The sequence below is a fragment of the Strigops habroptila genome, chromosome 3 (assembly GCF_004027225.2).
Source record: "Strigops habroptila isolate Jane chromosome 3, bStrHab1.2.pri, whole genome shotgun sequence".
NCBI lineage: Eukaryota > Metazoa > Chordata > Aves > Psittaciformes > Psittacidae > Strigops > Strigops habroptila.
In genome coordinates, this window is record NC_044279.2 from 48829429 (window position 1) to 48845299 (window position 15871).

Below are 15871 nucleotides of genomic sequence, written 5' to 3' on the forward strand. Positions count from 1 at the left end.
TTAAGATAATTGACCAATTAATTTCCTTAAACGGAAGAGAAAGGATGAGTCAGTAACCTTTATGGCTCATTATTATTAAAGCAGTGCTTGTCCAAGGAGCAGCAAGGAGATAATTGGAGTGGAGGTCAGTGCTCAGCAGCTTGTGAGTCATTAGGATAAGTCCACCGGGCTGCAGCGAGTTAGACCTGTAGCACCTCGGGTTTGCAATAGATGACCCTTGCTGGCTCCCAAACCTCCGCGCTCTCTCAGTGAGGGATCCTCCCCTGCCCCAAGCCTACAAGAAGTGGGCTGTGGTGGGCTCCAAATCTACACCTTATGTTTTGTCATGGCTGCTGTGCTCTGGAAAACAGAAGGTGGATTTAAACCCCATAGAGTTTGAAATGCCGTATATTACTGGTTCTTAGTAGGCTTTTTTCATGGTAGCTAAGCTGTGACCAACAGGCTGGGTGTTAGCATACGTGCTCCCCAGGATCTGGAGTCTTGCAGCTACACAGTGGGCTCTGCCTGTGCCTCTATGGTGTCTGCTGCTTGACAGTGGCCTGCTGATGTAGGGGACAGGCTGTCCAACCTTCTGCAAAAGCTGTGTCAGGACTGTGGCAAATGAGAATTGTGGTGGTCTCACCAAGAGACCACTGCTGGTCAAGAAAGCTCAGGCCTGCTCCACTCCCGAGTAATACCAGGGAAGGGAAATAAAATCCTCCAAGCAAGACAAGGGGGATGACACTTCTCCCCCAAGCCCTGGTCCCCCTGGAGCCATCAGACCCTGCAGCCTTTGGGAGAAAACCTATTTGGGCAGCACCTAGTATAAGCCAGCACCAGCCTCCACCAAGTTGGGTGCAATTGCAGCACCACCTGAGGAGGGGAAATTGGGAAGACTATAGCCCTGTTACTCCCCAGCCTTTTTCCATGAATGTATCTCTATGGACTACAGATAACTAAGATGAAAATGTTTCTTCAGTATGGTGAAGAAACACTCAGAAGGTTTCAGTAACTATGCTAAAATCATGGTAACACTCACAGTCCTTTACCAGCAAAGCAACAGGCTTTCAATATTGCAATTCACTCAGAAAAACCCCCATCCTTAGCATAACACAAAAGCAAAATCCTTGCTTCCCCAGGTGAGGAAACGTAGGGATTAGCCATGTAAGTTTACTTTTCAGCATGGCTTTGGACAAGCTCTCCCCCAGAGCAGGCTATGCTGCTAACACACACTACAGGAAAAATAACCGTGCAGAAATTGTAGCACAAAGCAAGAAGTTATCTCAGTTGTGGATTCAAGCTTGGAGCTGGCATCCAGCTGGCAGAGACTGGATGACTACTAAATATGTCAACAGCCCCCAGATAAATGCCAGGATAGCCTTGTGAACAGGAACTCCTGATGATATTTTCTCTCATTGCTATTTTAGTTCTATTTGCTTTCTCTCTATTTTGAACTTTATATAGAGAAAAAAAAAAAAAAAAGAGAAAAGGACTCTGCACAGCTAGAGAAAACAGAGTCCTGGAAGGAGAAGAATGAGGGTGCCAGCTGGTCACTCCTCCTTTGCTCCTGGCTAATGTAACTGCTGCGTGTTTGATTTTCTCCAAATCACAGGGGTTTAAATGACAGGTATGGTATGTCCTCAGTGTATGTCATCATCTGCTGGGTATTCAAAGATTTCTAAAGATTTAAGCTTGCCTGCTGTTTCAATACTGGATGAGCAGCAATCCCTGTTCTCTGGCATGTGCAGGACTTCCCTGAGGGTGGAAAGGGAGACTGGAATTTAAAGCGATTCTCATTTATTTAGTATTTCCCTGTACAAAAGCCGGGACTTTTCCAAAGCTGACTGGAGTGCAGTCATTTGTGGAGAACAACCTGTGGCTGCTACCTGGGTTATGTTGGCATGTAACAATACCTGTCTGAGCCACGAGAGTTAGACAAAGCTGTCATAAATCTTGCAGCCCAGCAGTAAAATTACTGGGAATTGCAGGGAGCAGGACCTTGTCAGCTTCATAATGGGTCTGTGGGTGGAAAAAAAATTCCTGTGCTTTCCTTCAGGCGTTAGGCAACCCAGCTACTGATGCTCCGTGGCCATTATCCAATTACAAGTGCTTTTTTGCTCAGAAGAATTCAGTCGTTATCGCTTTTAATGTGTCACAGTTAAATAGTCACCAGCAAGCAGCGTGGGCAAGGGAGCAGACCCCAATGCAGTCTGTGGCTGAGGTCCCCCGGGCGGTCTTGTCCTCTCGCTCTTTGCAATATCACTTGTATTTTGCCATTTGCAACACTGCTCTGTCGGTGCAGAGGTGACGGGGGCGCAGCGGGGGCCGGCCTCTTCCCTCTCCTGCCCTGTCCAGCTGATCGGTATCAGCCCGGGGTGGGGTGTCCTGTTTACATCCCGAGCAGGACTGGGAGTGCTGGCCTGCCCCACCAGCAGTGCCACCGTCCCCAGCCCCGTGCCGGCCTCCGAGGCCGGGCTGTTTGTCCGTGCTGCATTGCATTGTATTTACAGTGCCTTTTGGGGTTTCTGCCGGTCACTCGCTGCGGCCAGGGAAGTATTCCCCCCCCTCCCTGTACTGCATAACTTGGCTTCTGTTTTCTTGTTGTTGTTTTTCTCCTCCTGCCTTTGTAGCTGTTGGCTGTAGCCGGGGCCAAGTCACGGGGCAGGATGTGCAGCTTCTCCAGAGGTACAGACATGCGAGTAAATTACATCGTTTCAGGAAATTTTCCGGGCACTGGAAGGTGATCATCTGCACTGCCACGTTGTTAGCATGGCTCCCGGCACAGCCTGGGCCTGTACCACCTCATCCCTTCCCAAAGCCGTGGACCAGGGGATGCCGAGGACTGGTGTCCCTCTTGAAATGTCTATTTCGGAGGTGTTTGGTGGCACAGATGGGGGCTGTTTGCGCTGCAGAGTGGCTCTGGGTGCATTTAGTTTGAGCATTTTCAAACTCCTCAGGTTGCACTGACCAGGCTCAGGCTTCTTGAATCAGCCTCCCTGTTCCAGCCCTTGGGGCCTTCTTGAGGGTCTGCTTTGCAGGTCAAGAAACAACCCCGTGCTGCAGCCTTCTGGGGGAAGGGGCTGGTCAGGCCTGGGCAGCCATGCCAAGCAAGGGGCAATAGCAGTGATGGCTGAAACTTCCTCATTTCCCACCACTGGGGTCCCTTGTCCCTGCATTTGCCCACAACTGCAGAGGTGGTGGTATCCCTGCCTGGGCCTCTGCTTTGTTTACTTCCCTGCACCTACAGAGGGTGGGTTTAATCCCCATCTCTTCCACCAAGAGCATCTTGGTGCTGCTCTTCGAGCTACAGAAGTACCTGTGCATCTTCCTGTCACCTGACCTGCCCCTGTGGGGCAGCTGGGCAGCTGTGCTGTGACCCCTTGGGGTGCTCCTGGGCCTCTTCTGCAACCCTCGAGGGATGAGGGGATCCTTGCACAAATGTCACCTGCCAGCAGCACCTCATGGTAGGTGGGGTCGATCTCCAGTCCTTGCTCGTGTACCTGAAATCATGTTTCCTTACCTCCTACAAGTGTTATGCAGGTAAAGCCCAAGTAGAGATTATGCAGCAGATTTGACCACACAGAGGCTGCACAAATGCTCAAGGTCCAGACGTGAGTTGCACCTGGTGCAAACAAAGGAGAGCTCTGATGAAGAGCAGAGACAGGGAGCAACTGCGGTCTTACAGGTATACGTTTTAAGGTTATAATGTTAGAAGTATCTCCTACTGAACCAGGTAGGGATGGCGTGTGTAACTCAGGCATGGGAAATACAGTGAGGAATGTTCTTTACTCCAGGTTAACACCAGCCTAATGGATGGTTGCGTGGTTTTGATCTGGTTTTCCTGTGTTTCAGTACCTCAGTGTGTGTCCTGAGCCTGGAGCTGGAGTGCATTTTGCACCTGCTGAAAGGGGTGCATATCCATGTCCACAGCAGTCAATTGAGGGAAACTTCACTAATGTCGGGTTTAGGAAGCAATTTTATTCTTCTCAGCAATTTTCATGCAGATCTGAGGCCCTTTTGCCAACCCTGGTTTCCAGATGGCTTTAAATCCATGTCCTCTGCTCAATAAGTGTATATAACTTCTACGTATGTGTATACAGAAGTGTAATTGTATAACTTTTATGTAAGATTGAGAGAAGAGGTCAAAGAAAGAAATGCCAGCAGTGTGAGCAACCTGCCTGGTTAGGGGGAGCTTGGAGACTTGAGCAGAGAAAACACCATCTGGCAAATGAAACAGTGAACAGCCCTGTGGGGTTGTGCAGACACACACCTGTACCCACACCTACACTCCCCATAGACCTCTCAGCATCCTGACAACTTCTTCTATGCATCTTCTACTGCTGAGAAAGTGTCCAGATACAGCTTGGAGATGCCTTGAACTGCAGATTACATTGCAGGGAGCAAGGCTTGGGCATGTTAATTTTTTCCCTGGGCTATGGGCATCAATTGGGCTTAAACATATCCATGAGCAGATCACACCTGTGAGTACATCACACCTGTGAGCACATCACACTCCTGAGCACATCACAACTGCAAGCAGCCCAGCATTGTATTTGCTCCAAAGGACTCACTGGAGTGACAGAGAAGTGAGGAGATGGGCACAGCCTGGAGCTGGGCTGGGCACAGGGAGTGGTTCTCCCGATGCCTGCCACGGCACATTGGACTCTTGGCCATAGTAACATTTTCAATATGCCAACAAGTTTCCCATATATAGTATATTTCCCAGCCTGTGAGCCCTGCCGAGGCCTCACTGCCTTCCCTTGAAGCAATAAAAGGCATTTGAGATGTTTCTGTGCTGATCTGTGGGAAAAGAGCGGCAAGAAGCTGTGACCCCTGGGCTAGGGCATGCTTTGGAAACACCGTCATCGAAAAATCAACACATCAGTCCAGAAGGCCCACAGGCAGCCGATCTCCTCCTGCCTTATCGGAGAGAGGGCTCCTCTGGATGCTGGAGCAGCAGCCACCGGACATTTTTGAGATGTTTATTCTATCCAGTGTTGATACTGAAGTCAATACGATAACTAAAAATAAAGTTTAAAAAAAATAATAATACTGCATCTATTTGTTCCCAAGTTGTTATGTTTACCCATACCAGCCCGGCTTTCCATTTAGGCAGGCCGGTAATACCAGATGTTCCATCATTTTCAGTCATATGACCAGCAACATGGTCATATCCCAGAAGATTTAGCCCGCTGGAGCAACTATATTAAACACGCCTGTAATTTTCCACTGCAACTGGAAGATCGCACTCCTCTGGGGACGGACTGGACCCACACACATGCAGCCAGCACAACCCTGAGCCCTCGCCCGGCTCTCATCATGGCAGGAGAGGACACCACTTTTGCAGCCCATCGGTTCTTGGTCTGGGAGGTGCTGAGGATGGAGGAGACCTCCTGGGAGGTGGGGGATTTGGGCTTGGAGAGTGCAGGGAGGGACTGAAAACTCAGGCCTGCGTGTTCCCTTCTCTCTGCCAAAGCATCTGTTGAGAGCTCATGTGTGAACCCACCAGAAAGGGTGAAAGAGGTCTTCCATGAGTGCCTTAGGGAAATACAGGTTTGGATCATATGTAGGTACACTGTAGGGGCTGTCTTGCCACGTACACTTCGGGTCTGTGTTGTGGTGGCAGCTGGCTCCAAGACACCCACTTCACCTCCTGCAGCCCAAGTGCATATCACTGAGAGTCACTCCTGCGATGCTGCCAGACAACCAGGAGCATGGGGTCTCTGGCAGCCAGCCCTAGCCCCTATCACTGACCCCCAGCCACTGCTTAAATCTAACCTCCTGCATTGGAAACAGGGATGGTTGCAGACTCCACCAATGCTTCCTTCAGCGGTAGGGAGGTACTTGCTCTTTAGGTGCAGTGAGGCATGAGGACAGCACGGGGATGCTCTGGGGAGAGCTGCTGCAGCTCCCAGTGATACTGCCATCACTTGGTCCCTGAAACCTCAGCACTCACCTCTGCTCACCTCTTGCCAGAGGTAGCACAGTCCAGGCAGGGGCAGCTCGGCCCCTGGGAAGCTGCCAGCTTTGCCTGCATAAGCAGCTCTTGTCTGTAAGGCCAGAGGGATATTTCTGGAAGAAAAGACTCTTCTGTGGATGCTGCTGCCACCTCTGATTATGACTGGATTGGTTTTCCTGCCACTGATTTTTCTCACACAGCAGGACTGGTCAAGGCATTGCTACTCCTGGAGTCGTCAATCAATAAATCTACTCTTCAGGTGGGCAGGGACAGACACCCTATTCCCATTAATTAACTAGCCATTACAAATGTAGTTTTAATGACATTGAAATAAATGAAGTTGAAAAAAAACATGTCAAGCAGGTAAAACTGCAAAGTTTTAAACCAAAATGGAAATATTGGAGGCTCTTAGTCTCCAAGTGTCCCCACAGGAAGAGCCTGTCCCTGCCCTCTCCTCCGCTGGGGAGATGCATGCTGCTGCAGCATGGTGGCCTGGCAGTCACTGATTAACCGCCTGCCCCAGGAGCTGCTGCCCACGCTGTGGGTTATGCTGTGACCCCCTGGCCACTTATTTCTGATGCTTGACTTCATTCTGCAGTGTTTTCATAGACCTTTTGCCACGGTGCTTATTTCCCACAGCCTTTTTTTTACCCTTTACAGTTTCAAATGTAGGACTGAGCCTGATCTGTGCCATCCCCAGCTTGCTTTTTATGGGTAACTGCTCTGCAGCTGAGCCATCAGGCCTGCGCGGATGCAGGATCTAGCCAGCTTTGAAAATATTTAGGTACAATTCCCCTTATGAGAAGAGCTTACAAGCCTCCCAAAACAGGGGTGAAATGGGATGTGTGGAACCATGTTATTTGGCTTTTTACCACATGGTGAATGTTAACCTGCCAGAGAGGAAAATATTCCCCATGGCAGCTTCTCCTTCCCCAGCACCATCTTTACTATCCTCTTTAGCTCAGTCATGAAGACTGAATTGCCAGTGGCATAAGCAGTAACAGGAGGTGAAGTTGAAATCATATTACGTTTATTACATACATGAGATATAAAAACAAATTACCAAAATAGTATCATTTTTTTATGAGTCCACAGGACCTTGAAAGAAAAATACATACATAAAGTGGATTGGTAGACTCATGACTTTTCCGGTGTTGTATGTCTTCTTTTTCTTTCCCCTCACACTCATGAACAAAATACACTCTATGCAATGTGGTTTAAAGATGCTTTACAGAAAAGATATATTTTAGTGCTGAAAACTGCAGTAAACTGTGCTATATTCCATACTGGTGTTAATGAGGAAGTATAATGGCAGTATATATTGCAAACAATAACACAGAAGAAAACAAATAAAATGTTCAGTCTTAAATACTAACATAAAAATATAACAAACTCCAGGCCCACCATGAATCGCTGGGTTGTGATATGTGAATGTGAGTGTGAGTCTTTTCTCCATATCCTCTCCTTTTCCTGCAGGCAGAGGTTTTCTTCTCTGGCAATTGCATTTTTCATCTCAAAGTCTCTTCTTCTTCTCCCACTGTTAGCGAAGTCTCGCTGGAGTCCTGCCCACGGGGTCCAAGTGCTGGTCTGAAGCTGGGACTTCAGTGCAAATACTTTATCTTTCAGATTGCATCCTCAGATACTCTGAGTGGCCAGTGCCAGGCTGGCCGTTCCCTTTATACCATTAACGCCGTCCAACTGGGGGGTCTTCAGGAGTGCTTCTGTTTCAGGGGGTTTTTTTCATGTGCCACCTTCAACCTCTTCTTTCCCCAACACAATTAGACTTCCTGCACCGTGAAGTGGCAGGTAGTAAAGTGCTTTATACAACGAAATATTTACACTAGGGCTAGGTTCATTTTTTAACACATCAAGGACAAAAGCTCAGAGATGCTGCACCCTCTGGAGCTGGCTCTTCTCTGCAGCCATGCGGTGGGGGTAGAGCTGGCCTCTGCCCTGTGTTGCGCTTACGCCAAGGCAGAGGGATTTGATTCACTCTGGCAGCTCTGTCCCTGCCAGCACCAGCAGAGAATTTAGCCCCCAAAACCTTCAGTGGGGTGATCAGGTTATAAGCAAGTGGCACCCGATTCTCTTTGACGGGAGCCATGTCTTAACCCAAGGGGATATTTCTGAAGAGTGGTTGTCACAGCCATGCTTCTGCCAGTGCCTACCTGCCGCTGCGGCCATTGCCTTCCCCACAGCATCCACGAGGAGCCTCTGGAAGTCACTCAAGATCCCTGCTGGTGGCACTGGCAGCAGTGCTTTGCTTCTCAGCTGTAGCTTGTCGGCATGCTTTCCCTCTCTAGGGTGGCAATTTGGGGTGATCACTGGCTTCATAGGAGTTGCTCCAACATCACACTATGGTGAGACAAGCATTGCCCTTCCTTTTGTTTCCCTCAACGTAACCATGAGCTGGGCTCAGGCAAACCCCTGGCAAGGAAGCTACAGGCGAGTGAATGAACATTGGCCAGGAAGGGTTAAATTAGACAGCACCTACAACTCTGAATGCCTCGCTACACATTTTGGCACTATTTTCTTACATTCCAGTTTTCATCCTAGAGGTCTTCTCTCTCTGAAGGCTGTTGCATTTTGTGCATAAAGAGATGCCCAAGGCAGTCACGCGCCTCTAGTTGCAGACTCTTTTCAAAATCTCCAGGACCTTTCTTCCGAGAGCTGACTTCCACTGATGGACAAAACTTTTCATGTTGACGATGAGTCTGCCTGTTCGGACGTCCTCATGTCCTGCCACAAGGTACTCCAAGCCTGCAAACCAGCAAAGTGGTCAGGGACTGCACAGCACCACACTTCAGAGGCCTATTGACACTGCAAGGTCAGCCTGGATATCTAGTCCCACGTAAAAAGGACTTATACAAACAAATATTTATATATATTGATTCTCTCATATATCTACATCTATGGAAAAATGACCCGTATGGCACATCTGCCAGTAAGATGAAGTACACAAAGCTTGATTTTGTTAGCTTCTAAATATAAATGGAAGCAGAACTTTGGCTGCTGCACTACAAGTTTTTATTCCTTGTTTGGGAATTGCTATTACCTTCATTTGGCAGCCACCTGCCTCATCCTGAATACCTGCCTAGAAACTGGCCAATTCAGTGCGTTCCAGTAATGACAGTGCAGGATGGCCCAGTGCTGATGCCTTGCTCAGAATGGCTGGTGCCCCCTTGCAGGCAAAGACATGTCAGACCCAGAGGAGAGGCAATACTAGATTTGCTGGTGCCAACACCCCAGAACAGCCTGAGAGGGTGGCAGCCACACTGAAAAGAGATGCATTAATTTCTGCCTCCACCTGATGTTTAGAGACGTGACAACAGTGTCTGGTGAAGCCCCACCTGGTGTCCAGAAGCTGCCAGAAAGGGCTGGAGTGTGGCCCCACAATGCCCTGCCACAGGGCTTGCCCCAGCCACCCAGGCCTGAGCTTGGCTTTCAGGGCACGTCTCAAAGGATGCTTGGAGCCAAGCAATAACTGCTAAGTGGGGAGATGGAGGGAAGCCTTTGGCTTGAATTAGCTAAAGAATCACTGCCACAGATCCCAACAGCCTAAATGGGACATGAATGTGCCATAAATGGGGAAAACAAGGAGGATAATTTCTCCTATGGCAGAAGGAGCTCCCAGCCAGGGACAGTATCTTGCTGCAGCACAATTGGGATACAGCAAGTATGAGACCTGCCTGTAGCCCTCCTCCTTGCACCAGTGTGGGGAGCACCATGTGGCGGTACTAACTGGCCTGGGGGAGATGGGTCTCCCCCAGTGCTCTCAGTCATCCCACTCCATCCTGGCTGCAGCGGGAAGTCTGCTCATGTTTTCTTGGGTTTTCATTTTGTAGCTCACAATAAAGAGTGTCCCCTAGTTAAAGGTCAAGCATGTTTTTCTTTAATTCAATACAATTTGTTATCTACTTAATCTGAGTTTTTGGGCACACACTTCTCTTCTGCCAAGTAAACACAGGATATGTGTATGCCAGTATCACCCTTTTCAAGACATTCATTTTGGTCATGTCAGTCCTGCTGTTATAAACATCACTTTTCAAGGGCTCCTAAATCTGTCTTCCTTGAGAGAGAAATGTGGCATACACCCTCACAGAACAAGCAAATATTGCTGTGGGGTTTTATTTCTTGACAGAGACATTAAGAGTCTACCCTCCTTTTTGTACACCTCCAGTGTCGTGAGACAGAATAAAAATATGTCTTTCTTTCTGCTCTTTTTATCTTTGATCTCCTCTACGTTTCTGGGAGATGTGATTTCCATTATAGCTATATGTCAGGAAATTGTTTTATGTCAGTTTGGCTTTTTATCTGGCTGTTGGTTTATTCGTCTGGAGGTCAGAAGCTCTTACTCTGAGAGAGGGTTAAATCTGCTAATATAGTAGATTTAGAACCATTCAGAAATGAATGTGGTAGCTAAAGAAAATAATGACATTTTAAAAACTATCATCTGGGATCCTTTTTTACCCCTTTGAAATGACTGACTCATAAAGATGCACACTCAATTGATGTTTTCAAGTTTCCCATTAGGACCAAACTTCACAACTTCTTTCTAACATGAAAACTGAGATTAATTTACACTCGCAGGATGCCAGCAGCTGCATTTCAAGACAATACCAAGCTTTGCAGTGTAAATCATGAGAGCTGGCAAGGGAGTAACACCTGATACGTCAGATGCCTGGACTGTCCCTAAGGACAATTGCACCTCCACCCTTCAGCTGGTGTCCAAGCTATCTTCATCGGTTCTGTGATCACTGCTGCCTTTTCCTCTGGTAGGGAAAAAAGCTCCTCACAGTGAAGCTCCTCTGAAGTTAGCAGAGTTGCAAAGCTGGATGTCAGGTCCGGGGCTACCCTGCATGCTCAGTGTCTGACAGCTTCCATGGCATTCCTCCAGGTTCATGTTAAGGCAGCCATATCTGGGCTTTCTTGCTTGTGTTTGCATATGGAAAAATAAAGCAGCTGTATCTACTTAATTATAGATTTACGGTGTTTTACCAATATCCAAGGTCTTACTGCACTTAAAACAATAAAGTCCTGTCTAACACTGCTGATTCGTCCGATCCTGGTACCTGACAAGACTTCATGACTACAGCTCTGCAATCACGGTACCTTGCCTTCAAAGCCAAAGGCAGTCCCTCCGGTGGAGATGAAAGAAGGCTGCAAACACCCCATCAATGAATAACCTTTCTGCGTGACCCACCGTCACAGACAGCCCTTTCCCCCCAAAGGAAGTTCCTAGTACTGCACGCATAAGGGATGTATCAGTACTAAATTGCCATCGCGATCGGTGATTTCCAAGTGATGTGTGTGCCTTATGGAAAGAAAAACCTTTATCTGAATTAGCTGTAACTGTTGGTTTATCTCGGAGTTGTAAAGAAAGGTGTGCCAGCTGGAGCTTAGTTTTGCTCTGTTGAAGAAAACCCTGAGTCTGCATCTCCTTGTCTCTACTGGCAACTGCATGCGCTGCTTAGCCACCACTGGTTACACTCCATTTCAGTGAAAGAAGAAGAGAAAAAACTGTGAAGCCAATGCAAATGAGTATTACTTTCAACGAGAGTTTAGATTAGAACTTCATGAAAATATGATTCAAATCAGATTTAAGTGTGTTTTTATGGATTCAAATTAGCATTAGTTTTGAAAAAATATGTCATGTAGTTGTGGCGTGATAGGTACTTCCCTCCCTCTGGTAACATATTGAGAATCATAAAGCTGTGAGACTGCTATTATGCCTCATAAAGAGAATGTTTGAAAGTCTGTAGAATGAACCAAGTTTAGCTCTACAAAACTCAGATTTGATGGAGATTGCTGTTGGAACCCAGATGACATAACAGCCTGACACTGGGCTGCAATCTCAGCTCACTCGCATGAGGAGATAGAGAAGTGGGAATGGAAATTGTGTAAATGAGGTGGAGATGTACTGCTCAGGGAGTCAAACTTACCGGGATTGAGGATGGGACAAGTGCAGCCTCTGTTAGTCCAGGATTCAGGGTAGAGTGTCCTCTTGCCCCGGAGGATCTTCAGCTTTGTAGATTTCAAGACTTTCTTAATCTTCACATTGACTTCTGCATGGGAGCCCTTGTCATGAGCTGACAAGATTTTTGTCTTGATCACTGGGAAGACATAAATTCGAAACTAGGACTGTATAAACTATTTACAGTGCTCTCTCTTTTTTTGGTCTAATGCAGATGTCTGGGTGAAGCAATGAGGACAATTACTTAATTACAGTAGAGTTCGCCTGATGCTCTTTGCTGGGGAGCGCAGGGTCAACTGCCGGGGTAGCGCATATATCCCCATACTTGTGGGCAGGAATGCTGCCAGTGGGTTTGGCCATGGCCCCTGGACCCACCATGTGGGCAGTGGGAGAAGTCCAATGACCTGGTTTTCAAAACTTGCGAGAGCCCCATTTTCCCCCGGAGCTCAGAAAAGACTTTGGCTTCCTTAGTGCTTGTGGAAACCAAGTGGAAAGCCTTGGTTCTAGGGATGGACGTGGAGGCTTTGCTGGCCACAGCCTGGGCAGGCCAGACAGCAGGCGGGGTGTGATGAGCTGCCCTCACTCCACCCTGGTGAGCACTCCTGCTGCCGGTCCTCCTGCTTTGCAGAACTGCCAAATCCAAATGGAGTGGTGGAGACTGAGACATTGGTGGGGACTGAGGCAAACCATGGAGTATTTTGAGCTCGCAGATACCCTCAGGCACACTCCTGCTGCCTGGTATCCCATCTGCTGAGCCCCTGCATGGTGGAGGCTCAGAGTTCAGGTCCTGTATATGACCCTCCCCCTGACTGTGCTGAACCCTACCTGCATCACCTTGTAGGTGTCACCATATGGGGATGCTTTATTCAGCACTGCATGTTAGGAAGCTCAGGGAAAACTCTTCCTGCAGTATGGCCTCCCGAAGCTCATGATGAGCCCCATAATTCATCTGTCTCTCCAGTTTAGCTGACACCTTTGTGAGTTGAGTGATGAAAGGGTAGGAAGCCTGATTGCACTTTAGATAAGATTTATGAACTTGGATTTTTGTGACTTTTTTTTCCTTATCTTTTGCAAGATTAAACACAGTCACTATGGTGGCCAGGGCAAAGCAGAATCAGATTTTTTGCTAATATCGCTAAGCCAGGGCTATATTTCAACAGCTGGCAGCCCCTTGAACTTCCCTTTGTGGGTTGCTCTGCAGCCTGCAGAGGTATGGGTTCTCTCTCCTTGCATTTTCAACTTCAGTGTGAGACGAAACGGGTGCAAAAGATCCCTGGAAGACTGTGAAGGAAGGGAGTGCTAAGCAGAGCATTCCTTGTTCTGCTGCGGTATGAAGAAGGTGGTTCACCGGCACACACCAGACAGGTCTGGGAAACAAACTGCCTCCTCTCATTCATTTAGATCCAATAGACACACAGACAATAGATCCAATAGACACACAGACAATACACATCATCCCATCGCAACAGCTGAACTTTGTTGATGGGGAGAGTTTTCAGTGGCTGCAGGTGTTTCCTCAGTGTAGTGCCTAGCGTAGTGATCACTGTCCATCCTTACATTTGGTGTAATTCAGATTTAGTGATTTCCACACTGTGTTTGGGACACCTGGTCTACAGGTGGAGTTTCAGTGGCCCATTTTTGGCAATAGTGCTTTACAGTCTATCTTGGACCCAGACAACCTCTCAGGGACACTGACAGCTCTAGTCCTCCCATGATTTTAGCACAAGGGTATTTTGGTAGCAAGAATGGTGCATAACAGATCAAGGTGTTTTACCCACCTTGACTTGGCACCATGATATGTATACATCTTGGAAATGTCAAAGATCTGCCCTCAGCCTGAGTAGCCCACGGGTTTGCTGGGATAGAGCAGTACACACAACAGCACGTCTCATGCTTGACACTCTTGGACCAACTTACACCACCTCCCTTTATGTCCCTGCCACCTCACCCGCACTCACCGTAGGTGTACTTCATCCCGCAGAAGACCTTGGGATTCCCTAAAACTTGCTCTTTACATTCGCATTTACCTGCGGAAGGAGAAGGAAGCAAACGGCTGTGGATTGTGCTCTAAGAGACAGGACCTGTGAGAGGTTTTCACATGGCCCACACACCCCATGCAAAAAAAGCCCTATTTTCATATGCAGGCTGAACATACAATCTTAGTACAAGGGCAATTATTCCTTGTTTCCAATTTGAAGAGAAGGGAAACAAAGGCCTTAATATTTTGCCTTGTTATGCAAATAACACACGTATCTTTCCCTGTGGTATTTTCCACACCGTAATGTACCAGACAAGATTTTAAAAGGAAATGTTGCAGAGGTTAAGGCAGATTAATGACTTCCGTGATCTTAGAACAAAGAAAGAATAACGTGATACACTTATTTACATTTAAAATGAAGTTGCCCAGACAAATGATGGAGCTTTCCTCTCGATTAACTCAATTATTGTATCTTTGAGATTTTATCGTGCCACTTTCTGAAGATGGAGGAAATGACATTTGCCTGTTTGTATGCAGTGATTGCAAGGGAGGACGCCTTGGTGCTGTGCTGCGAGGTCAACCTGCCTTTCAGCAGCCTCACATAGCACCCACCTCCTCCAGACGGGGGGGACAAGAAGGAAATAACTTCCCCAGCTGAAGCCATAGCTGAAATGTTAGGCCATCTCTAACTGCATTGTGAGCTGCAATTGATGCCAAAGTTATTGTGGGTATCGGCAAAATAAATTCTGAGTTAGAAGTTTCCCAATTACCTGCCAGTGAAGTGGCAACCCCCAGCCTCTAAATGATGTTGCTGGTTTGTCCAGCATCTAGCAGTTCTACTGAATATAAAGACATGTTTAAAACATGATAGCCAAGTAAAACATAAGAGTATTCAGCCTTGAAGTTCAGAGCTGGGACTGCAAATTCAGCCAGGCAATTCTTGCCTTCTTTACCAACAGCTAAACACTGGGTGCAGGCTTTCAGCATGGAGCATCTGCCTAGGTGGTTTGCATGTCCTCACATTGATGGGGTGAGCCATAAGACTCCTCTAACTTGCAGAGGGGAAGGAGGCGGTCACACAGGATGCCAGTGGGGGAATATCCATCCCCTCCTGCAACTGACAGGGTGCTAATTGCAAGCTAGTGCAGAAGACTGTATCCGCACTGGCTGCTGGTGGGAGGGATGGGGTAGGGAAACACACATGAAGCCTCTGTCCTACCGGAGTGTCGGAGTGCTGAGAAGCCCTGCTCGTCCTCCCAGCCCCAGGTGGGCTCGCTCTCATTAAGCACTGCCTGGAAAGGAGGTGCTTCATTGTGCCAGGTCACATCTGAGCTGTTGGAGGGAAAGGGACATGGTCAACCTGGAGCCAGTGGAAAGCAAGGCCACTACCAACCCATCCGACATGATTGCATGTCTTGGTGATGTTAAATGCAAGGAGCAGTTTTGGAAAGTGAACAGGTTGAGTATTGTCAGAGTGGGTCATGAATCCATTCTGGGTTTAAAATAAATTATTGGGATTTATACGCTATAAATATCCCTAGTGCGGTAAAAAAAAAAGCAACTTATAAGATCCAGAGACTGGATTATTAAAATGTACTGTCTTATAAAAGTCAGAGCTTGACTCCAAGCCTAAGACAAGCTGAGCTGCAACAGCAACTATATTCAGTCTTTGGTATCCTCTCACTTAGATATCCTTAAGGCCCATATTTTGCTTGTGGAGAGGAAGCACCTGTGAAGTTTATGTAAAACACCCAATACATTAACACGAGCACCAAGAGCCAATAACCAAACACCAGTGGTGTCCTGCCATGGTGTGCCAGGCCTCAGGTGAATCGCAGCCTCAGCTCCTACTCTGTCCCCAGTTCCTGACCATACCCCAAATATTTTACATAATGGATATTTTTCAGCTCATGTGCCATGCATAAGTAGGGTCAGTGCAACACCCTCCATTGGATGGAGATCCTGGGGGTAAGGTGAGGCT

General features: G+C 47.6%; 1 protein-coding gene across 2 annotated transcripts in view; it reads right to left on the reverse strand.

Moving 5' to 3' along the window:
* Positions 1 to 6946: 6946 nt before the first annotated feature.
* NTN4 (netrin 4) overlaps positions 6947 to 15871 on the reverse strand; it is a 44986-nt gene continuing 36061 nt past the window's right edge. For both annotated transcript variants that reach the window (XM_030480338.1, XM_030480337.1), the window contains 4 exons: positions 15110 to 15222; positions 13871 to 13939; positions 11881 to 12051; positions 6947 to 8698 (listed from right to left, as the gene is read on the reverse strand). In XM_030480338.1, the coding sequence (XP_030336198.1) occupies positions 8562 to 8698; positions 11881 to 12051; positions 13871 to 13939; positions 15110 to 15222 (490 nt within the window). In that variant the 3' untranslated portion in view covers positions 6947 to 8561. The remainder of the gene's footprint in view (positions 8699 to 11880; positions 12052 to 13870; positions 13940 to 15109; positions 15223 to 15871) is intronic.